This window comes from Stegastes partitus, unplaced genomic scaffold (assembly GCF_000690725.1).
Source record: "Stegastes partitus isolate 25-593 unplaced genomic scaffold, Stegastes_partitus-1.0.2 Scaffold1648, whole genome shotgun sequence".
Classification (NCBI taxonomy): domain Eukaryota; kingdom Metazoa; phylum Chordata; class Actinopteri; family Pomacentridae; genus Stegastes; species Stegastes partitus.
This window is the reverse complement of record NW_007579379.1, coordinates 92,645-119,140: the sequence shown is the minus strand read 5'-3', so window position 1 is coordinate 119,140 and position 26,496 is coordinate 92,645. Positions and strand designations below refer to the sequence as shown.

General features: G+C 43.2%; 1 protein-coding gene across 1 annotated transcript in view; it reads right to left on the bottom strand.

Moving 5' to 3' along the window:
• Window positions 1–23,263, bottom strand: part of LOC103371797 (parathyroid hormone 2 receptor-like) — a 40,349-nt gene extending 17,086 nt beyond the window's left edge. Inside the window, exons 1-3 of the mRNA XM_008301248.1 lie at window positions 23,114–23,263; window positions 10,998–11,103; window positions 2,941–3,051 (exon numbers count right to left, since the gene is read on the bottom strand). Of these exons, the coding sequence (XP_008299470.1) occupies window positions 2,941–3,051; window positions 10,998–11,103; window positions 23,114–23,188 (292 nt within the window). The 5' untranslated portion in view covers window positions 23,189–23,263. The remainder of the gene's footprint in view (window positions 1–2,940; window positions 3,052–10,997; window positions 11,104–23,113) is intronic.
• Between the last annotated feature and the right edge of the window lie 3,233 nt (window positions 23,264–26,496).

The following is a 26,496-nucleotide window of genomic DNA, read 5'->3' as shown; positions in this document are numbered from 1 at the left end:
CCCCTTTAAATGTTCCACATTTATTTCCAGTAAACTTAACTTTGTATAATTGAAAGTACATATAGTTCTGAAGGAACATTGTTACTTTCAGAGCAAAACTCTGACCACCTCATGACCTCCCGGTGATACTGGGGTGTCATATCCAACAGCCCCCCTTGGAGTGGAGCTCGCTCTGATTGGTCAGTAGTTTCACTTAAAGTCTTTCACCCAGGAAGCATTCTTTCTCTTCCTCTCTTGCGCTCTTCTCTTTTTCCATCGCTCTTGCTCTTTTCCATCTCTTGCGATCTTTCCATCTAGGCTCTCTCTATCAGATAGGAGAGCTGCACACTTTGGTCCAATGTAACAATAGCAACTGCCACACCCTGATCCAACTCAAGCTGAAGGCCTCGTCTCCCAGACGCTGCTGCACCCACCAAGGAAACTGCAAGTATCAAGCTTCTGTCTCTAAACGGGTGTTTTATGATTATTATAATTGGCCTTCTGACCAATATTCCAAATTTAACAGATTATCTGCTGCTTCGGGTGAAAAGACTTAAGTCTCCAAGCCATCACTCTGTTCCACATTAGGTTTTCACACTCATATTTCTCAACCAGTATTTTCATCATTGTTTGTATTTTATATTTTATGTTTGTTGTTGTTATTTGTTTGTTTGTTTAGTTAGTAATAAATGTTTTGTGCGTACACAGTTGTTTCCTGTGTTTTCTATAGCTTACATCCAGTCACTTTACGTATGTGATCTTTAGTTACCTTAAGCTCTAAGTTAATTCCCTTAATTTTATCAAACACTCTTGACTGAGCACCAAGAGTAAACAATTTATTAGAATTATTGTGCTGACTCTGAGATTATATCGCTGGCCGAATAATTCAAAGGTTGGTATTAATAATTTTAATTAATGCAATCACTTGCTTTAGTGTGTGGAAATAAGCACATCTTATTTTCCAAACACCTAAAACCCTACAATGTTGAAGACGTCTACTTAATTGGGATCATGATAACAGGCTTCCTGCTGTTTGGAGCTTGTGGGTTCCTGCTTTATCGCAAAGTTCGGACGACGGAGGCAGCAGTTTTGGCATTTGACAAGCTGCCCGCCATGGAGGGATTGCTTCGGGCTGTCAACTCTCAGACTCAAGCGATATGCGAACTAAATCGCAAAATGGAAGAACTGATTCGCAAGATGGATACCACCTTGGAGCGGTTGAACAGCCCGATCCAGATGTAATGGGCCATCAAATTCGGCTTTTTTGGATCACAGAGAGAACCAGTGGGACTCCAAGGACTGACGGTAAATTGCAGTGTCGGCCTCACCCAAACAATCTTTCTTTATCTTCATTCGGCTCCCCTGCCTCAGCCTTGGCCTTGGAAGGCTGATACCTCTACACTCTCCTGGATGTTATGCAGACAGATGCACAGCCCCTCCCCTACCCTACTCCTTCTCCTGTGAACTTTGTTCTGGACCAGAACTCTTCGAGGTCGTCTCCACGGCAACGGCCGTATCTCGTCACCTGCATCAGACGTCAGAGACACTGTTGAGTCTGGCTGGCGATGGAGTCCATGGACTTACACAAACACATACATGAAGACACACAACACACACACACACCCCTGGACTCAACGCCTTGGTTGGCTCTCCACCCTCCTCTCTCTCCCCGTAGCAGACCAGTATGCTGTGGGCTGATGCGACGCGCCTCGTGGCTGCGTGACGCACCTCGTGGCTGCGTGACGCGCCGTGTGGTTGCGCGCTCCCCCCAGCGTCTGGGCTGTGACACCCTCCCCACCCCAACACCCTTCCCCTCTCCCACATGCAAGTCTTGAGTTTTGTTGTGATGTTTTATCATGTGCTGATGTGCTGAGGTGTTTTTTTTTTTTTTCCCTATTCCCACACTGTGCGCTCCTACTCTCCAACGTCCTCTCCCTCAACAACAAGCTGGACGAGCTGTGTTTGCTGAGAGAAATCCGTTTTAACAGAAACATGGCTCCATGACAACATCCCAGAAGCTGGAGGGGACGACATTATTCTGGTTAGACAGACAGGCAGCTAGCTCTGGGCAGCATCTGTGGCTTCACCATCGTCACACCATCGTGTGTGTCGTTGTGTCCCTGAAGAGGTTTGCCATGTTCAACGTGATGGCGGTGCGCATGGACGCAGCAGCCCCTTCAGGAGACAGCGAGAGTGAACGTTTAGTGTCTTGCCTATCCCAGACGTGCATTCCGCAAAACGTACTAATTAAATGATCCTGAAGAAACGCTCTCTCATCTTGTCTGTACGACTGTGTATGTACAGCAAAATGAAAATAAACTTAATTTGATTAAGCTCATTTATGTAAGTGCCACAATGTTTAACGCTCTCTGAGTAACATACTTTAATGGCAAGCTCACTAAGCTCTTTGGTTTGGCAGGGCAGAAAACATTCTTATCATCCTTTAAGGCCTTTTTCACAGACAAAATTTTGGCATAAACTGTGGCAAAAGTGATTTTTCAGTTTCAGGATCTTGGTCTTGGCATCATTAATGTATTAGCCACATCTGCTTTTTTTTTACTGTGGCATGTTGAAAGGTCTGAGAATTATTAGTACACTGAAACCAGCACCTCACATACTGTACTTTCAAATATAGCTACAACTACGTTTAATCCAATTAGTGCTCTAATTAGCAAAGTGAAAACATCTGCATGAATGTAGCTTTAATACTTTTCCAGTACACACGAAACCAATATTGTTCAAATTTAATAAAATAAGATGTCTCAAAAGAAAGCGTTCAGCTTGCCCATTCCATTTTTATGTTTCAGATTTTATTTGTAAATCAAGTCATGCAGGAAAAATACTAGTGTCACAACATGCTGAAAGCTAAAACATTGTAAATTCATCTCTGCTTTTAAAGGCTCTTGCAATCCAGTTCTCAGTGTTGGTGATGGTACATTTACAAATAAACAAACTGTTCACCATTGTGATTGAAGTCATAGATGTAGGATGGGCAGGGAACCTTGGTAACCAGCCCAGGGGAGCCATGGGGCCAACAGATAAGACCGTCCCAGTCTGGGGGGCACACCTCATCTGCAGCGAGAAGAACAGAAAGTCAACATCATCTGGTAGCTGGTCACTGATTATTTTTGCTAAGAGACTGAATCATTACATTTTTATTTGAGCCATTGTTTATTTAATTTGAATTGGGACAACCAGTCTGACAAAATATTATTGGTTGCATTTAATGAGCTTCAACTTAACGCTTGCCTTATTTCTAGAGGGTTCTTTAACAAATTACATATAATTACAGAACTGATGTGAAATGTATTCTGATCATGAAAATGTGTCTTGCAGCCTCATATTTTGTGATTTTTTTTTTAAAACAACCACTGAAACAACCTTTAATAAGTCTTATGATGATATGCTGCATTGACTATGCATTACCAGCAAAACATAGACATTGTTAATTTTACAGAAGAGAGGAAATGCCTGGGCCTGTGTGGAGTTTGCATGTTCTCCCCATACAGCATGGGTTCTCACCGGGTTCTCCAGCTTCCTCCCACAGTCCAAAGATTACTTACTTGGTGATTCTAAATTATCCGTAGGTGTGAAGGTGAATGTGCTTGTTTGTTTATGTGTTGCCCTGCGACTCACAACCTATCCAAGGTGTCCCCTGCCTTCATGCAAAGTCAGCTGGGATAGACTCCAGCCCCCCCCCCCCCCCCCCCCCCCCCCACAACCCGATTTAGTGGTGTATAGATACTAAATGGGTGCTTATTTTAACTATGATTAGGAAATAACTGGTCAATACAACATGTTGTTTGTCTATGTTGGAGAGGAACAGTGTTTATGGCTGCTTCATTCTGTCACACACTGTCATGCCGTGATGAAAAGGTTGCAGTCACATAGAGGGGCAAGTCGAAATAATTCAAATACTGGAATAATTCTTGTTCACATTTTCAGACAGCTTCTCCTGGTAACAAGAGCAATATCTTCATTCAGACATTGGAGGGGATTGTGGTGGATAGAAAATCCATCTGATTAACTGGTATATTTGTGGTGAGTCAGAGTATACAGTTTTCAGCGACCGTTTTTAACCTGGTTGAACAAAAAGCAAAACTTTCTGAATAGAGAAATACTACGAGATGCACTGGACAAATAGGCGTTAAACTGACCCTTTAAAGGTCACATATGGTGAAAATCTGTTTAAATTGTGTTTTGTCCTTGTTCCACTTGAAAGTATAATATAGATGTTAAACGGAAGACATTTACTTCTGCCATTCCTCAATGCTCCCCTCAACTGTTTAGCTGCCCAACTTCACAAGTGAGTAACAATTCAAGCCAGGTGCTATGTAACACCGGACTATCCAGCTCAAAGACTCACATATATTCTTCCGGAAGAGGGACCAATAGCAGCAGCTCAATGGTTTTTAGAGAAAAACAGCCCATTTAAGAACAGATCTAAAACCAGGAGTTATACAGTCACGGTTAAATGAACTACCTTTGCAGTATTTTGAGGTGAAAAACTGAAAGACACACTGTGTAAATGTCATGGCTGCTCCAATGAAGCTCAGCATTCAGCTACAGAATTTTAATTGAATTACAAACAATTTTTCCTTACAAACCTGTAATCTGTGAGTATCAGCTGACCTGTTGAATATGTAGAAGAACAAAGAGCACTTTTTACCGCCAGATCATAACTGGTCCGGTGTTTATGAAGTTACTGTTGCTGTGCCACGTCTAAACGCACATATCACTCTTCATTTCAAGAAATATTTTTTCTTCATCTTTTAATGTTCCTGCTGCCATGTGATTCTCCAGGCATTTACATAAGCGGTGGGCAGCAAACAAGCCCTAAGTGGGTCTACTATTATTTCTTAAAATTCACAAATTACATACATTGACACCTGAATGACCTCATTATAATACTTAGAAATTGATGGAACACATTTCAGATCTGCCTTACTCACATCAACAGCTATTTTTCGACAATATGTTGTGTGGCGGATGCGACATGAGAAAGACGTGAAAGATGTGAAATACATGAAAATTGATTTGTGATGTTGGAGATCTCTATGTGAGCACATCTCTGTTGACTGAAGGCACACAGACTAGGGCTTTTGTACTCGCAAAAAATTGTGTTAGGGAACAACCTGTGCAGAAATGTAAATAACAGGAAATACTGTAAACCGCTGTTATATATACATATATATACACACATGCATATACATTTGCTACGGGATGGTTCAAAGACTCATGTGCGAGGCAACATAAAATGGCAGACAGGCAGTTTAAACAATAACAATTTATTGCTACACACAGGAAAATAAGTACAAAACTCAAGGAGGTTTGCAGGCAGGGCAAACTACACCTATTAGTGGTTGGCTGAACAAAAGAACTAAGACACGGACCCGGGTTCGGTACCACCGAGTCGGGAACCGGGAAACCAAAACTAGACTAAACAGCGGAGCAACTAAAAGAGAACACCATAAGGTGCTAACGAGGAAACTCAATAACCGAAAGGGCTAGCAGACAAAAGCCATCTATAAAGCTAGCGCTACACACAGGCAGGCGGACGTAATGCAAAGCTTGAATAAACACAAACAGAAAAGGCTAGCAGACAAAAAGCTATCTCTAAAGCTAGCACTACGCACAGACTGGCGGACTTAATTCAGAGCGAGGAGATACCGAACATACGGACAGGCAGACTAGAGAGGGGAAGCAGGGAGGAGGATAGGTGGTGCAGAGGGGTTGGCGTTGCCGCGGCGGCAGTGGAGAGGCAGACGGAGACCAGGAGCGGACGCCAGGGAATCCAGAGAGGGAAAGGTGAGCGGAGCTGGTGCTGGTGAGCTGACGGAGCTGCAGTGGTGGAGCGGCGTCAGAACAGACGAGTGGATGAGAGCGGGCAGGTGACAGGTGGAGAATCCGATTCCTAATGGCAGGAGTGGAATGGTGATGGTGGCAGAACCGGTGAATGGTTCGACGGCGTGGCGCTGGAGCATTGTCTGGCCGGAGCCGAAATACCAGCAGACCGGAGGTCGCAGCTGGAGCGGACCAATCCCCACGTACCAATCAGCAGATTGGTAACCAGACACACCTGCAAGTCTAAGGATGGCCTGGAGGCCGGTCAGGCAGGCGGGGCTGCTCAGGAGGACGGCCCGGAGGCCGGTCGGGCAGGCGGGGCTGCTCAGGAGGACGGCCCGGAGGCCGGTCGGGCAGGCGGGGCTGCTCAGGAGGACGGCCCGGAGGACGGTCGGGCAGGCGGGCAGGAGTGGGCCGGAGGACGAGACGGAGACCCTCGGGCGGCCGAGCAGGAGGCCGGCGACGGGCGAGACGGAGACCCTCGGGCGGCCGAGCAGGAGGCCGGCAACGGGCAAGACGGAGACCCTCGGGCGGCCGAGCTGGACGCCGGCGACGAAACCCATTGGGAGGTCGGCGACGGAAGAGATGGAGACCCTCGGGCGGCCGAGCTGGAGGCTGGCAACGGATGTCACTGAGGCCCTCGGGCAGTCCGGCTGGAGCCCGGCAGCGGAACCCATTAGGATGCCGGCGACGGATAAGACTGAGACCCTTGGGTGGTCGGACTGAAGACTGGCGGCGGGATCCCTCGGGAGGTCGGACTGGTGGCCGGAGACCGAGACGGCAGGATCCCTCGGGGGACCGGACTGGAGGCCTGAACAAAAGAAATAAGACACGGACCCGAGTTCGGTACCACCGAGTCGGGAACCGGGAAACCAAAACTAGACTAAACAGCGGAGCAACTAAAAGAGGACATCATAAGGTGCTAATGAGGAAACTCAATAACCGAAAGGGCTAGTAGACAAATGCTATCTATAAAGCTAGCGCTACGCACAGGCAGGCGGACGTAATGCAAAGCTTGAATAAACACAAACAGAAAAGGCTAGCAGACAAAAAGCTATCTCTAAAGCTAGCACTACGCACAGACTGGCGGACTTAATTCAGAGCGAGGAGATACCGAACATACGGACAGGCAGACTAGAGAGGGGAAGCAGGGAGGAGGATAGGTGGTGCAGAGGGGTTGGCGTTGCCGCGGCGGCGGTGGAGAGGCAGACGGAGACCGGCATCGGAACAGACGAGTGGATGAGAGCGGGCAGGTGACAGGTGGAGAATCCGATTCCTAATGGCAGGAGTGGAATGGTGATGGTGGCAGAACCGGTGAATGGTTCAACAGCATGGCGCTGGAGCATTGCCTGGCCGGAGCTGAAATACCAGCAGACCGGAGGTCGCAGCTGGAGTGGACCAATCCTCACGTACCAATCAGCAGATTGGTGACCAGACACACCTGCCTGCGTGCTGGGGAGCTAGAGAGAGAGCCAGAGAGAGAGCCAGAGAGAGAGCCAGAGAGAGAGCAGGGCAGGGGCGGAGGCTGCAGGGACATGACAACATTTGTTTTTTGTAAGTTTACTGACTATGGCTTGTATGTGTCTTTTATTTGCAACAACATATTCTCACAGTCCCACTGCCACTTCAAGTTAGGTCTGCAATGTCACATTACAAGAAAGCAGAACTGTACATGGCTTCACTCTTAACATTTAGGACACCGTTCCCCCAGCTCCAGCCCATTTGGAGACTGCTTACTTTGTCAACTTCACACAGCTGGCCAATCATAGCATAAAGTGTGTTTGACTAACTGACATTTTGATAATGCCTAGTTCCACTGACGGAAAGGTGTAGGCGATGTGTCTGTTGTTTGCTATTTGATAGAGCACAGAAATATTATCTTCTATATTCTGCCAAATGTAATGAATGCGAAATATTCATATTTGTCAGCAGAAAGCAGGAAGTCTGAATGTTAAAGAGTTGAAAATCACCAAATAAGGACAAAAGCAATTCTAAAAGTCTGAATTACAAAAAAAAAAAAAAACAGCTTCCAGTGTCTCCAGTGTGAATTTTCCTGAAATATGTTTCAATGCTCCCAATTTCCTCTCAACATAGCTTTGTAAACTTAAAAATGAAAGAATGTTAACTACGAAATAAAATCTTAAACATTTCACATTATTATGGTTATATACTGCATATCATAATATTTAGTATGTTCTTCCATATGGCAGCATGTGCACTCACAGCTTAAAACATGGAACACAGTGCATATGCTAATTCCTGGTTCTACACTGTTTTTGTTTTTTGTTTTGTTGTTGTTGTTTTGTTTTTTTAATCCTTTTCTTTTTGCCAGAAAAAGTGCTAAACAGAAACCAACAGATGTACCCACAGTCAAAGAGCACAAGTCCAGTGAATAATGTGAAAACTACTTATGGACTCTTATGATGAATGGGAGCAAAATGAGATGCTCCAAAAGTGAAATCTGCTGGTTCATCTCCTCTCTGCTCTCCCTGAAAACTTACTTAAACACTGGACCGAGCATTTCATCATGAAGACAAATAATCAGGATGGTTACAGAATTAAATCCAGTGTTTCCTCCAAGGAGCTGTGGCGGCGTAAACAAATGACACTAGACTGCAGATTTTACTTTTACAACCTATTTATTGAATGGCCAGTTGAAAATGCCTTTTTAAAGGCTGACTGTACAAATTTTAAAAATAAAAAACAAAACAATGACATTAAATAAATAAAAATAAAAATAAAAAATAATTTCTTGATGGGGCTGTAGAATCAATGGCAAAGTTTGCACCCAGGCTCAAAACAATTAATTTTTCTGGGTTTTTTATGGAAGCGCTCCAAGGGTCTGTTGTGGGGAAATTCTCGGAGAGGTAGCCGCTGATGCTCAGTAGCGTATATGATGCAAGCTGATCCCCTGCAGCTTGTTTATCAAGTCAGTCTTCACCTACAAATAGAAACAATATTGACATTGTTTCTCTCAGTTTCCTACACCCTAATCATTTAAAATTGTTTCTAGTTTGTGTCTGATAATATATTAATAAATGTCTGCTGCTGTCCACTGCTCCTCCCTGTCTAATGTTAATTGTTACAAGTGTTTCTCAAATAGGGTGCGATGCTGGGGGGGCGCGTCTGACCCCGGGGCAGTGTTAATTTTGTCAACGAAAACTCAAACGAAAACTTTTAGTTGACAATCCATTTTTCCGTGGCTAATTTGTGACGACAATGTAAATTTAAGAAGTACTGACAACAAAGCCTAAAACGATATCTCTGTTCATTATCAATTGACGAGTAAAGACGTGATGAAAAAGATGATGCTGGCCTGCTGAACAATCTAGATTACAACCATCTTCTATGCAGCCAGTGTTTCTCAAAGTGTGTGGCGCCCCCCGGATTCACATTTTAACAGCCATCACAGTTTGTCTAAAAACATGATGGCCAGTGGTATGAATATTTAAAATGCGCTCAGCTCGTACAAAAGTCCGTTCATTAAAAAATATTACAAAAAAAAAACTCTGCTAAAAACTCTGCTAATAGAAGACTTTTCAACTTGGGCAAATTAGTGTAGAACTCACTTTCCACTGTTTTCCAACAAATGTTTGGTCGCTGACCTGTCAGAGACACTGCCCTGCAGACACCTGGTAACATCTACCGGAGCAGCATGTGAGGCGTTCAGGGAACATCGGTAAAATGTAGCATCTACCGGAGCAGCATGTGAGGCGTTCAGGGAACATCGGTAAAATGTAGCATCTACTGGAGCAACATGTGAGGCATTTAGGGAATATTAGGGAATATCTGTAAAATGCACCCATGGGCACTTTCAGCGATTTTTTAGCCTGTCTCCAGTTATGACTGGTACTAGAAGAGTATTGGTGACAAAATAAATATATTTTAAGGTTAAAACATTTTACAAATATCTAGTCTTGTATCACTGAAGATCAATGCAACATAACTAAGTTATGCAGAAACAACTATTCATCGGCTGCATGGTGCATTAATAGCTGTGGCAATGCTGAACCAACAAAAATAAGGGAGGAGGGCAACCAGATCATTAGCTGGTGCGACCAATGAAGAAAGTTAGTAGAACCATGCTACCACTGGAAAGGTTAGTCGGGAGCCCTGTAACAGAATCGCAAGAAACCACATCCAACAGCTGAGGATCTCATACTCCCCACTGCTATGGTGTCAACAATGACTGATGAGACTACCATCGCAAAACTCAAGGCTGACTCAAATGATCAGCTCATCATCAAGCTCTGCAGAAACCTGATAACGATCCTGATCATTTGACTCAGGTGTGTTGGAAGAGGGAAACATCTAAAACATGCAAGCTTGTGGCCCTCGAGGACCAGGATTGGACACCCCTGTCCAAGACGACCCTCCTCTGACTCTCTGACCTGGAGCCTGGTGCTGGACGTGACATCACTTTCAAGGTCGTGCTCTCACGAGTAATTAACGTCGTATTAACCTGCCAAAGAGAAGCGACTGAGCTAGTTATCTGTCGTTTACCTTAGTGCTCACGAGTACCGATCCAGTGCAGGACTCTGCTGTAAAGGTAGAGACGTGCCGGTGCGACAATAAAAAATAAAATAAAAAATAAAAAAAATTTGAAGGATTTCAAAGGTGGCTAGGATTTAGGAATGGTGGCCCACCACTCCTAAATGAATGAAGAGGAAACACTGATATCTGTGTCAATATAATCCCAAAACTTTTAAATAGCAAACAAAAACAAGACTTTGGGAGAGAATTGAACACATTGCAAGCAAAAAAAAAAAAAAAAGTCATCCAAAAGGTTAAACTTTGTTGATTATATATCCTTTTGTTTACATTTTACTTTATTATTTTTATCTCATTGGTCAGACTTTTGCCCTCATTGTTGGGGGGTGTACGCATTAAGGCTCCGACGACAGGCTGGAGTGACACACATGCTGCATATGGATACTAAGACCAGTTTCTATGTTTGGGTTAGTGGTGACGGCTCCGTTTCCGCGGCGGCACCGGCAGCTGCAGTATTCGGAGATCAAGTTTGATATCCCGATTCCAGTCAGCTATTTGGGTCCAGCCCTACATATGACATGGTATTGCTTCCACGTGAGCATGCACAAACTTCAGATTCATTCAAATATGCAGAATTGTGTAATTGTTTTACAGAAATATAACTCTGAGTGTAGCTTTTGTACCTGTGGTCCCTGGATCAATGTTGGAGAGGTTCTGGTAGCACTGCATTTTGATTTCATACAGGATGTACATCTGCTCCTGCGCAGAGAGAGACCCATCAAAGCCCATCTGTGGAGTACAATAAATAAGATCAGTTCTGTGACCCTGTGTGCATAAATTACCAACTGCTTGAATTTTTTAATGACATTTGGGACATCTTGCCATCTACCATCTGCTGTGGGATAGGCCAGCAGTTGTGGCTTTCAAGTTGAGGATAACTATGACTGGAAAAAAAACAATGGAAGAAAGCAGCAAGAAGCATTTTGTTGCACAATTCTCATTTCCATGCTCAAATATTGTGAAATTTAGTTCTGGATATATGTAAATATTTGTGTATTTTACCATCGTAGAGCAGATTATTCATGCATTTATTTAATTTGTGATCATGTAATGTTTAGTGTTCATTCACCTTCCATTCCCCTGCTAAATCTGGGACCATGCGGCACTTCAAACATTCTCACCTACAGTATGTGTAACAATATTGTTTTCTAAAATTAGTAGTGACTATTGCAGTCTCACAGCGTTGCTTGTTTGGTTTCATAGACTTGTTATATTACAAAACAATTACAGACTGCTAAATTAATTATTTAGATGGGTAAATTGTTTTCCAGCTAAAGCCCCATAAAATTGGTTTGTTGGACTCAAATTTTTTTTTCACATAACACCAAGCAAACAGCTTTTGGCTTTTATTATCACTTTTAAAATTTTCATATTCAGCCGTGACTCGATTATGCGACACTAAATGTAAAACCTTCTTTTTAAAGTTTTTTTTTTTGCCTTTATTGTACAGGGAATAGGGGGAAGGACTTGCAGCAAGGGGCCATGAGCAGGATTCGAAACCATGGCCACTAGCATCGAGGTCTATAGCCCCTGCACATGGGTCACCAGCTCAACCAGTTGAGCTATAGCAGCAGCCCGTAAAACCCTCTTTTATTTCAGATAGCAAGGCTGTCAGATTGGGGGTGCGCTCCGACAGGGTGGAAGTGGCCAGAGCGCACAGGCTACTGATGCCAGTTTAGTTTGAGGTCACACTTCAGTTTCCACCATCAGTGGCGGCTGTAGTTGTAGGAATATTGGACTACGCGTCCCACAATGCTTTGTACCTACTTGTGGTGAACAACTTTCGGTTACTCAAGAAGAATAACAACATCAGTCCAACATGTCCCGTGTCTTTATTATACATGGTGTCAGAAGTGGTGAACTGCAAGTCTCCGCGGCGTTTTTGGGCGCAGTACACTGCAGCAAACTGGCAGAAGAAGTTTTCGTGCAGTTTATACCGAAAACGACATGCTGATAAGACAAGACAGGTTACTCCGGTGCCAGCTGTTAGCTGCACAAGCGCTGCTAGCATACGGCCCACTCGGCACATGTTGGCAGAAGGAGCAGTGCAGAGAGACAGCGCATCAAACTCCGATCCTGAAAGTGAAGAGGAATCCAGGGATACGGCAGCAGAGATGGCGACCATTGTGCAGTGGACTCCCCCGGAGCCATTTGATTTTGCATGCCCGGCAGAATGGCCAAAGTGGATCAGAAGATTTGAAAGATTTTGCACTGCAACAGCTTTACACAGTAAAACAGAGGAGTATCGAGTCAGTTTCCTCCTGCATGCAATGGGAGCTGTTGCTGCTGATGTTTTAGCAGTTTTACCATTAATGGCTGAGGATAAGAGGAAATATGAAGCAGTCAAAGCAGCATTTGAACAACACTATGTGGAAAAACACGTCATCTTTGAGAGAGCCCAGTTTACCTCCAGACGTCAACGGGATGGTGAGAGTGCAGACTCATTCATCACAGCTGTACGCAAATTAGCAGAAAACTGTGGACTTGGGGTGCTTAAAGAGGAACTGATTCGGGACAGAATTGTAGTTGGAATTAAAGACAAGAGACTGTCAGAACAGCTACAAATGGACTCAGAATTAACACTTGCTAAAGCCATTGAAAAAGTCAGACGGAGTGAAACTGTGAAGAAGCAACAAACAATACTACACAGCAATGTACCCAGATGTGTTTCAGAGTTTAGGCAAGTTGAAAGAGCCCTACCACATAGAGTTAGAACAAGGAGCCATACCTGTAGCTCTTTCTGCCCCATGACGTGTCTCTCTTCCGCTCAGAGATGCAGTTAGGGAAGAGTTGAACAGAATGAAAGAGCTGGGAGTTATTTCAAAAGTCACTGAACCCACAGAGTGGTGTTCGGGCATTGCTGTCATCCCCAGACCAGCTAAAAAGCCACCTAAGATATGTGTGGCTCTCACACCCCTGAATTTGGCAGTTAAAAGGGAACGCCATATTCTCCCAGCAGTGGATCAAACCCTCGCTATGATGAATGACGCCAAAGTCTTCACAAAGTTAGATGCTCGCTCCAGATCCCTCACACCAGAGTCACGGCCCCTCACAACCTTTACCACGCCTTTTTGGAGGTTTCAGTTCAACCGTCTTCTCTTGGGCATAGCATCAGCGTCCGAGCATTTTCAAAGGAGAATGCTGCAGATGCTAGAGGACTTTGAGGATGTAATCTGTCATGCTGACGCTGTGCTTGTGTATCTGTGAGGCAGGCGGGAGCACGACCAGAGATTGCATCGTGTGCTCCAAAAGGAGGGCCTCACTCTCAATGACAAGTGTATTTGCCAAGAATGAGATCACGTTTGTTGGACACAAACTGTGTGGAAGATGTCCGGCGTCTCATGGGAATGGCCAACTACCTCGCCAAGTTCAGTTCAATTCAATTTTATTTGTATAGTACATATTTACAACAACAAGTCATCTCATAGCGCTTAACAAAGGCAGAGACAGAAACACCCAACAATCCAAAACATTTGGATTCCCTATAAGCTTCAGCAGTCCGAAAGCCAGTTCATCCCTCAGCTAGCTGCTTAAGGAGCTGCAAAAAGAGTGAAACGAGTGGATATGGGCAGAGCCACAGGAAACAGCGTTTCAGAAAATAAAAGAGATACTAAGCTCTCCAGAAGTGCTTACTCAGTTCTCAAACACAGCAGATATGAGGGTTGCTGCGGATGCATCGGCATAAGGAATCGGAGCCGTACTCACACAAAAGCAGGCAAACGGCCTGTGGCGACCAGTAACTTACATTTCAAGAGGACTAACAGACACTGAGAGGCGCTATGCGCAAATTGAAAAGGAGGCGCTTGCAGTCACAGGAGCCTGTGAAAGGCTTTCATCCTATCTCATGGGGCTACAGTTCACATTGATCACAGACCACAAACCTCTGGTCCCTCTTCTGAGCAGCAGAGGCTTGGACGACCTTCCTCAACGCATCCTAAGACTCAGGCTTAGGCTGCTCCGCTTCTCATTCAATATCGTCCATGTCCCAGGAAAAAAACCTTGTCACAGCTGACGCCCTGTCATGCGCTCCAGTGGGAGGTCCCTCAGCAGGAGCTCTTCAGCTGGAGAGAGAAGTAGAGGTTTTTGTGGACACAGTTGTCTCCTGTCTCCCTGCCACGGACAAAAGGCTGGAGGAGATAAAGTTAGCACAACAATGGATGAAATGTGTAGAAAAGTGAAGGACTATTGTCATACAGGTTGGCCAGAGACAGGCAAGCTCGTTCCAGATGTCAAAGCATACTGGCAATACAGGATGGACTGACATGTCGGTCACGGCTTCCTCATGAAAGGAGAAAGATTTGTGATCCCACCACCTCTGTATTGCAACATCTGCATGAAGGCCATCGAGGTATTTCCAAAGGCAGGGCCAGAGCTAAGGAATCAGTCTGGTGGCCAGGCATCTCCGCGCAGATAGGCCAGATGGTGGGAGATTGTTTAACATGTCAGAAATACAGGTTACAGAACCATTGTTGTCCACTCCTCTTCCAGACCTTCCATGGCAGATGGATCTTTTTGAGTGGTCAAAGAAACAATACATTTTGATTATAGACTTCTTCTCAAGATATATTGAAGTGGCACAGCTCAAATACACGTCAGCAGAGGTCACAATCAAAGCTGTCGAAGGGCGCCCCTATAGCTCACCTAGTTGTGCAGGTGACCAATGAACAGGGGATTTGTTCCCCAACGCAGTGGTTGTGGGATCAACTCCCACTCACAACCCTTTGCTGCAGGTCTCTCCCCATTCTCCTCCCCCCTTTCCTGTCTATCTCTACTGCGCTAAATAAAGGCAAAAAGCCCCCCCCCAAATTTTTAGTTTTTTTTAAAAAGCTGTCAAAGAGGCATTTGCAAGACATGGAACTCCTGAAACTGTGGTATCAGATAACGGACCGCAGTTTTCATCAGAACAGTTGAAGTAGTTCGCAAAGGAGTACCAGTTCTCACATGTCACAAGCAGTCCCAGGTACCCCCAGGCCAACGGGGAGGCCGAGCGTGCTGTTCGCACTATCAAGGACCTGTGGAAAAAGGACGACTTTAACAGAGCGTTGCTGGCATACAGAACTACCCCACTGGAACACGAGTTTTCACCAGCTCAGTTGCTGATGGGGAGAAACCTCCGTACCACTCTACCTCAACTCACAATCAAGCTGGATCCTAAGTGGCCGGACCTGCTAGCCTTTCGCAAGAAGGAGAAGGGATGGAGGTGCGAGCAGGCAAAACACTACAACCGGAGACATCATGCTAGACCACTCCCAAAACTAGCACCAGGACAGAAAGTTTGGATTACTACTAAGGGACTACAGGAGAAGTCGTTAGACCCACCAAAACTCCCAGATCCCATGTGGTACAGACCGACAGGTGTGTCCTGAGGAGGAACAGGAGGCACCTTAGACCTACAGTGACTATTACAAGATCTGGTTGAGTTGTGAGACCTCCTAATAAATTAGATATGTAAACGATGATTCTAATATTGTTAAAAACAAGAACGTTTGCTATGTTGTCTAAGCATTTGTTAAAATGTTAAAAATGAGTATATACAGCACTTTAATGTTTAAGCTGTCACTTTATATATGTTTACCTGACGAAGCACAACTTCAGCTAAAAGAAGGAGGTGCAGTAGTAGGTATATTGGACTATGCGTCCCACAATGTTTTGTACCTACTTATGGTGAACAAATTCCGGTTACTCAAGAAGAATAACGATATCAGTCCACTGTGTCCCGTGTTTTTATTAAACAGAGAGTGACATTCTTCATGAATATGAGGACTTTTTCACTGGATTAGGCTGCATACCAGGAGTGCACCACATCAAGACAGATCCAGATGTTACTCCAGTTGTTCATGCACCCAGGAAAGTTCCTGTCGCACTAAAAGACAAGATTGAACCAGAACTGAAAAGAATGGAAAGTTTGGGGGTGATAACCAAACAAACTGAACCTACAGATTGGGTAAACAGCATGGTGACTGTAACAAAACCTAACAAAGTTCGGATCTGTATTGACCCACAAGACCTCAATACGGCCATTAAGAGAGAACATCATCCGCTGTGCACAATAGAAGAAGTGGTAGCTGAAATGCCAAATGCCAAATTATTTTCAGTTTTAGATGCAAATCATGGATTTTGGCAAATCCAACTAGATGAAGAAAGCTCTCACCTGTGTACCTTCAATACACCATTTGGTAGACATCGATTTAAAAGGCTTCCATTTGGTATATAATCAGCACCAGAGGTGTTCCAGAGGTGCATAGCCAGACACCTAGAAGGGCTAGAGGGTGTAGTCAATGTCCATCCATCCATTTTCTATACACCGCTTAAAAATAATCTTGAGAAAAGGAGATGTAGTGTATTCAAAACAAGAGCTGCAATACCCGGTATGTTCCCTAGGTGGCACTGTAGCTTGGTGGTGTTGTTACTGTGTTGTTGTGAGATCAGAGAATAAAAGAAGAACAAAGTTGATCACCAAACATGGCGTCGTCCACAATATATATTACAGTTGCTTGCAAAGTGACGAGCATGAGCTCAGGAAGAGAGATGTGGATGAGAGGGAGATGTAGAATGTGGAACTTGCAGCCACTTTAACACTTAATAGCCAAGTTTGAGAATCTGGAACTAATATACCAGACAGGACACCGTCCTTTTGACGAGTCATGATTACACTGTGACCAGTCAGAATTGTTATTCAAGATACTTACAACATCATTCTGACTCTGAAAAGCAGATATCTGTAATGCAGTTTTGACTGGCCAATGGTTGCAAATATGTCAGACATCATTATGACAAGTCTGAATACCTGTGCATGACACTGCTAATGCAAAGCTTCCCAATGGATATTGGTAAAGCAAAGCATTTTAACAGCATTAGCAGACGTAATGGCAACTGCTGTGGAGGATAAAATTGTTAGAAAATGGCATTAAATAGAAAAAGCTTATCATCAAGGAGTTTCTAAAGAACCATAGTTTCATTTATGAGCGACTTTTGTCAAAACTTAGTAGATCTTCGGTTTCAGGCTTCTCTGATGTTGGCAGTAAAACAGCTGGCTGTGTGTGGTTACAGATGTTATGCCATACCATATTTGAAAAGCAAGCTACCTCCTGCTTACTGTAACTTTTGACGTAAATGCAGATATGTAGAAAGTCATTTTGCCAAGTAGAACTCTAGTTCAAGATATCTCCAATACCATTTTGGCTTGTCATAATCCAAGTTAAAGATATCTACAGATCATTTTGACCAGTCAAAACTTATATATGTGAGATATCTGAAAAGTACCATGAAGACATCTTGTCCCAGTTCCAATGTCACCACATAGGAAAGTCACAGCAGCTGGGCAACACATTGGGCATTGTGTGGTTAAGACAATTCATTAACATTTACCTGCTAACAAGTTGGCCCTCTTATGTTATCCCTGGTGAGCAAAAAAATATCTTAATTATGGCTCTGACGCCTTATCTTGTTGGAAAAAACAACATTATTTTTTGAACTATCATTCATCAACATTAACAGTGCATCAGCATTGTTTTTTTTTTCATTTATTTATTAGACTACAGGGTAAACGGTGCTCCTCTGGGGCCTGGGGGAAGAAATGAGTGAGAACCAGCATTTATGTGGCTGTACAGTAGGGTATACAATTTTGCAACACCACTTTTTAGGATATTTAGCATTTTTCCTCTTTCCTAATCTTCCTTGACGCTCTTTTACTCATTAATCAACATCTGTGTTTTTAAGGACTGGCGTGGCTGAGCATATATTGATTACGGTGGGGAAATCTAGGCCACAACAACAGAAACTATTTTTTGTCCAAGCCAACTTTCGGGTTGAAAGTGGTATGGGAAAATTTGTATGTCCAACCAAGTAAGACTGAACATTAAATTTATATTGACATGACATGTTGAACTGCACTGTAAGATTTACTTAACACGGTGCATGTCTGAAGGGGGCTTAATATTCACACTGTAGGAACCATTTCACTGTAATCCATCGAATTTTGGTTCCAAGGGTCCTTTTGAAAGTGGAGGACTGTCAAACAGCCACCCTTCTATGGCTAAAAACAGCAAGGTCACAGTACATTGCTCTGCTGCACTGCAATAGAAAGATCCATGGAACTGTAGCCAACCTCCCTGGACGTGGCCACAGGAGGAAAATTGATGACAGATCAAAAAGATGGATAATACGAATGCTAACAAAATAACCCAGAACAACCTCTAAAGACATTAAAGGTGAACTCCAAGGTCAAGGTACATCATCAGTGTCAGATCGCACCATTCATCGTTGTTTGAGCCAAAATGGACTTCACGGGAGACGACCAAGGAGGACGCCATTGTTGAAAACAAATCATAAAAAAGCCAGACTGGAATTTGCATGGAACTGGAACTGCATGTTGACAAGCCACAAAGCTTCTGGGAGAATGTCCTATGGACAGACGAGACAAAACTGGAACTTTTTGGTAAGGCACATCAGCAGAAATGAAGCATACCAAGAAAAGAACACTGCCCCTACTGTGAAACATGGAGGAGGCTCTGTTATGTTCTGGGGCTGCTTTGCTGCATCTGGCACAGGGTGTCTTGAATCTGTGCAGGGTACAATGAAATCTCAAGACTATCAAGGTATTCTAGAGAGAAATGTGCTGCCCAGTGTCAGAAGGCTTGGTCTCAGACGCAGGTCATGGGTCTTGCAACAGGATAATGACCCAAAACACACAGCTAAAAACACCCAAGAATGGCGAAGAGGAAAAGATTGGACTATTCTGAAGTGGCCATCTATGAGGCCTGATCTAGATCCTATTGAACATCTGTGGAAGGAGCTGAAACTGTGAGGGTCATAGACTGTGTTCACTGGGTTTTTGGGATTTTGTCTGTCTTTGTGCTTTGGTGGGTGTGTCTCTGCTCTCTGCAGGCTGGGCGGAGCCGATCAGGAGAGACACGTGCACGCTGGCAGCTGTGGCTCATCGGCTCATCAGCCGTGCCCTGCTTGTATACTGGCGTCTCACAGAAGACCGACGCCAGACGATTGTGATACCTACCTCGTGGTACAGTCAGGCCGCTAGCTGCTACACCTCGCTGAGCATTTCTAGCACTTTTGTTGTTCTCTAGTCTCGAGTTTATTGTATGTGCTTTGTCTGCCTGCTTCCAGTGTTCCTCCTCGGCTCCTGCACTCAGCACTCCTCCAGGCACTCCAGAGTTTTGCACTCACGGGAATTCACGACCACGGGCACCATCACCGGGTGAACCGTCACGAGAGCACCACCCACGAGCACCGACTCCTGAGCACCGGACCCCTGCGCACCACCCTGGTTTCCCTCTTCAAGGCTCCCTCTCTACACCAGGAAAACCTCCACAGACAAAGGCACGCACGAGCACCGGACCTCCTCGCACCACCCTTGGCACCCCCCACGACCGGCACCCCTTCACCGGACTATGTTTCTGCCTCCTGGTGCCCATCACTCCACCACCTTCCCTAAATAAATCCTGTTTCCTTTAACCCTTCTCCCCGTCTCCCTTTTCGTTTGGGTCCGCCCGCACAGTCACTTAGCACGAACCGTCACAGAAACACGCCGTCTCGAGAAGGCACCCTTCAAACCTGAGACAACTGGAGCAGTCTGCTCATGAGGAACGGGCCAAAATACCTGCTGAGAGGTGCACAAGTCTCATTGACAGTTACAGAAATCGTTTGATTGCAGTGATTGCCTCAAAAGGTTGTGCAACAAAATATTAAGTTAAGGGTACATCATTTTTGTCCAGGCCTGTTTCATGAGTTTATTTTTAAAAATAATTCTGTTAAACCACAGTTCAAAAGCAGTCTGATTTTCATTGGTGAATTTTCATAGATTTTTTATTTATTATTACTTTTGTCAGATTCAAGTTATTTCTGTGACCATTGTGGGTACCAACAATTTTATCCACGTGTATACAATGGTCTGATTCAAATCTGCAAAGAAATTCTTGTTACTCAGACTCACTGTGACATGGGTATTATTTTATAGCTGAACTTGTGGACATTTTGTCAGTGCTTGAAGTCAGTGTCCCTTATGGCTACAAATGAGAGAAGAAAGCCTGAGCCTCCAGATCTCTAATGTCAGGTCAATGAAGAGATGAACAAGTTTTAACACTTGTGTATTTGTATTTAGAACCACATTTCAACAATGCAGCAGTCTCAGAGGCTTTCACCAGTTACTTGTCAGCAGATCTGGATGCTACTCCAGTTATCTTAATCCAACTGTTATATACAGTGAACATTTGAAAAAAGACATCATTGCAGAGTCATTCTTTCTCAGCCTATTCAGGAAAATAACAACAGTTATTTTACCAAGTCAAGCTTATAGAACCATTTATAATTAGTGTGAGCCATAAAGCACACTAATTATCCAGATGGTTCTTTTCATTGTCTCAACATTGTACATGTTTAAGAGATGGTGTGGAGCTTTGCCATTTTCCAGGGTTGATAATAGAAATTACTTTCAGTAACAGTTTACAGTTTCATCTAGACTGAGATGGAAAAGACTCCATATAACACTGAATTTTTGACTGTATTGATTAAACATAATGAAAAAAGCCTGCTGACTGAGATAGATAGATAGATAGATAGATAGATAGATAGATAGATAGATAGATAGATAGATAGAACTTTATAACAAATTTATCATCTACTGAACTTTAACAACTCTGACTAATTTATGATATTTATAACCAAAAGCTTAACCTAACCGCCATCCACCATCCTTCACCATCAGCAAACAGCCGAAAGGAAAAAATATGTAAACGTTTTTGAATCACACGGTTTTCTGCAATAATTGCTCATAAAATATCATCGGATCTTCATCTTAGTGTAAACACGCTGCAGATGGAAAGTTAATCCTTCAGTATCATCAACGGTCAAACTTCCTTTGTCAGCAATGCCCTCAAACAAACATTTCCAGTAGCTGTCAGGATTTCTGAAAAGTAGGTTGAGGATTAAACTGCATTAGTTCACTCCACACAGTGGCCTACAGCGGGTGTTTTAAATAAAATTGTCGCATAAAGAAAAACTTAAAAGTACATCTCTTTTCCGTCACACAGAATCCACAACTGATTCATATCCAAATGTGAAGAAAACTGCAGGCAAAACCCCAGATTTTTTTAATGTTTTACCATGTGCATTTTCTGTTTGAATGTACAAAAAAATGAGTTAATAAAAATGCCTGTGGGACTATTTGTTATTTATGCTACAGTTGTGCATGAACTCCTTCTACTCATATCATCAGGGAAGCAGGACATAAAAAAAATAAGTCAGAGAGTGATTCCCATCTATATTAGAACATTACTTCAAAAAGCCATTGAAACTCACATTATGTCCAATAGACAGCACGCAGCTACAAGAAGCATGAAAAAGACTGGTAGAGTAGATGTTGTAGGTGCAGTTCAAGGATGAATAGCGAGCACAGAAGCAGGCTTCAGAATATCTTTAAGAAAGTTCTTAAAACCCTGACATTCATGTTTTAAAACAGCACGACTTGGCAAGATGGAGGAAAAAGCTTCTGGCTCTACAGCTGCACCTCTAATATCTGACTTTTCTGAGGTTTTTGTTTTCTCTAATCTGAAATACAGGCCTCAATTTTTTTTTGCCTAGGACTACTTATATATATGGTAAAAGAGCTAACTGTGCACTCAGTTGAACATATCCTGCACTGAAAATTGACAATAAGTATTAAGAAAATGTGGCCATAGGGGAAGGCTAAAAGACAAAAACTGGACTTCAGTTCTGACCTTTCACTTGGAGGACATTTTAATAACTGGACCTCAGTGACTTTTAATTGAATACCCCTGCTCTACAACACATGTTACACCTCACTTTGGACAACTGTGACTCTTCATAGTTCAATGACTAATAATGCAACCATTCTGTGGAGTCATGTGTCTTAACACTCTGTTACACTATCCCCAGGTGTGTTACCTTTTTTTCCTGTAGCACGTCAGTGCGAACATTCAAAACTAATCAGTTGAAATGTAATGTCGCTTATAGAACATGTCAAAAAAAGAAACTATAAGCAGAGAAAAAATGTTTTTTCAGTGTCTGCTTTTAGCCATGCATTGTTAGTTACATTTTTAGGGTTGGCACCAGATACGTGGTTTCCTAATTGAAATAGGCAGACCAATCAAATATAAAGCGGTCTGTAAGGCATCTGACAAGCCAATTTGTCAGCTGACAGTTACAGATACAACTCCTCAAATGAGGAACAAATTGCTTCTGACAAAAGTGCCAATGCTGTCACGATTCTGTGATAATAAATAAAAAGGTCAGCTGAGAAAAGCGCAATATTGGTCAGATCTCATCAAGTTAGGCGTTAGACAGATGCCGACAGACTGCACAGGCAGACTCTGCTATTAGAAAATACTACGCTGCCATGTTCCTGGGTGCTGACATTTCTCTGTAATTGCTCCTTTTGTATCTAGAAGGAGGGAAGACACACAGAAGATGAACACATGCACATAGAGAAATGACTGGCGTGTTCACTATAGATTGATGGTTGTGTCTGTGCTGGTGAAGGGAGACATGTTGCTGCATATTATACTCAATTGTGGATCCCAGCACTTTTTCTGCCACGATTCTAATCTTATATAATGGGATTTTTGATCTGCATTACTACGTTTACATTAAGCTTTTTGAGGATCAAGAGAGGATTGCTATCATGCACAAATATCACTTTGGTAGCAAAAAGATGCGCTGATGTTCATTCAGTTTGTTTAAAGAAGTGGGTGTATATGTTTCTTACCTGTGCCTCAACCGGAGTCCAACACAGGAAAAAGTTTAATATCCACAAGTTCACAGTTCGTCGGTTAGCCTTCATCTCCAACGATGTAAGAATATCACCAGGCTCAGTCAAATCGGTGCATCCTCACACTAACAGAAAGTTTCACCGCAAGTTGTGATCCAAACCAGAACCATCCAGCGGAACTGTGGACTTCATCACATCCCAAAATGCCAAGTTTGTTTTTTTTCCATTCAGACGCTCCTCTCAGGCTTCCCAGAAATTACTCCCCACAGATCACTACTGTGTCACTGCTTCCTCTGCGGAGGGAAGCGCTCCCAGACACGGGCAGGAGGCGCTGGAGAGCCCCGCTGCAGGCAGAGAAAACCCAACAGCGGTCAGAGCTGCGCGTCAGGGAGAAGCGGCGCGCTTTACGTTCAAGTGACATACCGAAAAAAATGATCAGCCATAAATTCTCCCTCGGCATGTGCGCACTGCCGCTCACAGTTGGACGCTGCGTAAATGCTGCACCGTTTGGCTACCTGCCCGCCACTGGTGGCCACCACGTGACCATCCATTATCTATACACCGCTCAATCCTCACTCGGGTCGCGGGAACTCATACTATGGAACCTAGGGCGAAGGCAGGGGACACACCGGACAGGCCGCCAGTATCCCGCAGGGCTACACTTAGAGACAGACAACCAAGCACACTCACATTCACACTTACGGACCATTTAGAATCACTAATTTAACCTAAACATGTTTGAAGATTCGTCTCTGTCCTCGCGCATTACTTCTCTGCACGCGCTGTTGGTAATAAACACACAGCAGCAGAGAGGTTTGTGTTCACCAACGGGGGAAAGTGACATTTTTGTTTAGCTCTGACTTTCTTTAATCCTGTCCAGCAATGCGCAAGTGTCAGCTGTCTTGCTCTAGTGTTGTGTCGGTTGCGAACGAACCGATTCAAAGAGCCGGCTCTTAAAAGTGAACGATGGGAGCCGGCTCCTGTCAGTGAGCCGTTCTTTGCCTCGCCCACAGACCGAGAAAAAACTCAGGCAGAATAACTGCAGAAGGGGTGCTCCATGCGTGCAGTGCATGACTGTCACGTGCTTGCTGTGTGCAACCAATCACAGCAGGATACACCAAGAAGAGGGGGACGGGGGTGCGCCAGTAGCTTGTGTTCATTGGACGGAGCACGCAGGTGGGGAGAGAGAGGAGCAACGACGAGAGAAGACGCGAAAAAGAAAGCAAGGAAGAAAGATGAGTGAGAGAAAACGGAGCAGCATTTGGATGCACTTTAATAATAATGACAACATTAAGGCAGAATGCAGAATCAAAAAAAATAAACTTTCATATTGAGCAGGGTCCACAAACAACCTACACAGACACATGAGAACTGTGCATCCAACAGTTCAGTTGGAAGAAACAGGGCAGGCTATGTTACTGTTTTGCACATTGCAATATATTTATTTGTATTATATATATATATATATATATATATATATATATACGGTTGTTACTCAGGTAATTTTGGTTTTTGGTTTTGCTGCTATTTTGTTCATTGTAATACAGCTTTTTATTATGTTATTTATTACATTATTTATGTTATTTTTATATTATTTTATATTTATTTGTGTTTAAGTAAACACTGAAAATCTCAACATCTGTCCTTTTTTATTTCTATGCTTAAATTTTTCAAGATGTTTCCATCTGCTTTGTGTAGCAGAGTGGTTCTACAAGCAAGTCAGTGTGTTCATTGGGTGGTTTCAGAGAGTTTCAAGGATCTGTAAATGCAATGAAAACAAGTGGCAACAGCAATTTACTGATATTAGAAAATGTAATTTTTACTTGTGAATTCTTTAGTACAAAGGATGTATTGAATTATTTAAGAAGTATGTGTACACCTATGTATATATCATAAGCTAAACAACGCAAAAAATCCAACGCGAAAGAGCCGGCTCTTCTTGGTGAGCTGAGCCGAATGATCCAGCTCACTCAAAAGAGCCGAAATTCCCATCACTACTTGCCCCTTCTCCTTTGCTGTGTCCACTCCTCGCCAAACAGGTTTGTGTGACTTGGTGTGTTCACCTGCTGAGGGACACACCTGAGTGTCAGGCTCCAGTCAGCCACCTGCTGCACATAATCTCCAGTTCAACTTTGTATCATCCCGTTAACCCATTTGGTCCTTTTTCCAAATTTATATGCATGTTGAACATTTAGTAAGGCAAAAACAAGCCTCATATATTGTTACATTTCAGCTTGAAATCAACATTAAAGCAACCACTAACTTTGCACATATAATGACAACATATAGACTACTACCTACACCTATTGTTATGGTTATACAATTTTGGCAAAACACAAAAAAAATGATTTGCTATACTCCTCAAGCATCAAACTTTGCTGTTCTTCGGCTCAAAATTTGGTGAAAGATGGAGAAACAGACACATCCATTTAAATACAATTTACACAACTTTCTGGCAGCTCTAATACCACCTGTGTTTGAAAATGTTGTACTTTCTTCTCCATTTTCAAGCCCCTATAATTCAAATGTTGGCCTCTGCTGAAGCTACTCATTTATTTCTGTCTGCTGGGAACAGCTTTTTCTTTTACTCAGCAAATTTCATAACTGTGGGAGTTGTGTTTCTGGAGACATTCAATTCTGAAAATGACAGCCTAATTAAGATTTGTTTTGTTTTGTTTTTCTCTTTTGAGGGTCAAAATACAAAAAAATCCTAGGTCTGAAAGCATATGAAACAAATACAATTATGCCAAAATATTTTTGCAGAACTTAGTTTTGGGTCACAAACACCAAATAAGTGGACAAAAAAAATAGGCACTAAACCCAGTTAGCTCAGGCTAATTCATGCTTCCATTTTTGCAAGCGTAAGCCTTACGTAAATTTCGTCATCCACCGAAATACGTGAGGGTCCACGACAGCAACTACTACACGTGTCAAGAAGACAGGAATCCACCAGCCTTGTACCTTATTTACAGGACTCCATCAAGTGCTCCAGACTTCCCAACTAAGCTCCCTCAGTTTCTGCCAAACTTTTTTATTCCACACCACATCCATTCAGCCCACTTTATACCAAGAAGTGATGATCTGCCAATGTTCTGTCTAAAACTTGATGTTAAAGCTGTATTGCTCAGTTTATTTACATCTACAACTGCTTTTATGTTTATAAAATGTTCTGAATGTGCAAATACACATGATTTGGGGAAACTTCTTGGAACTGAATAATTGTGACCAATTTTTTCTCCCGCAATTTATAGTGTAATCAGTGACAATTAGGAAGATTGTAGGACATACTACCTAGTGTAGTTTCTGATGTTTAGGCTATATGTGTTCAGCAGTTCTAATATTGTTGTTTAGACTGTCATTAATGTGATTTGCAGAAATTT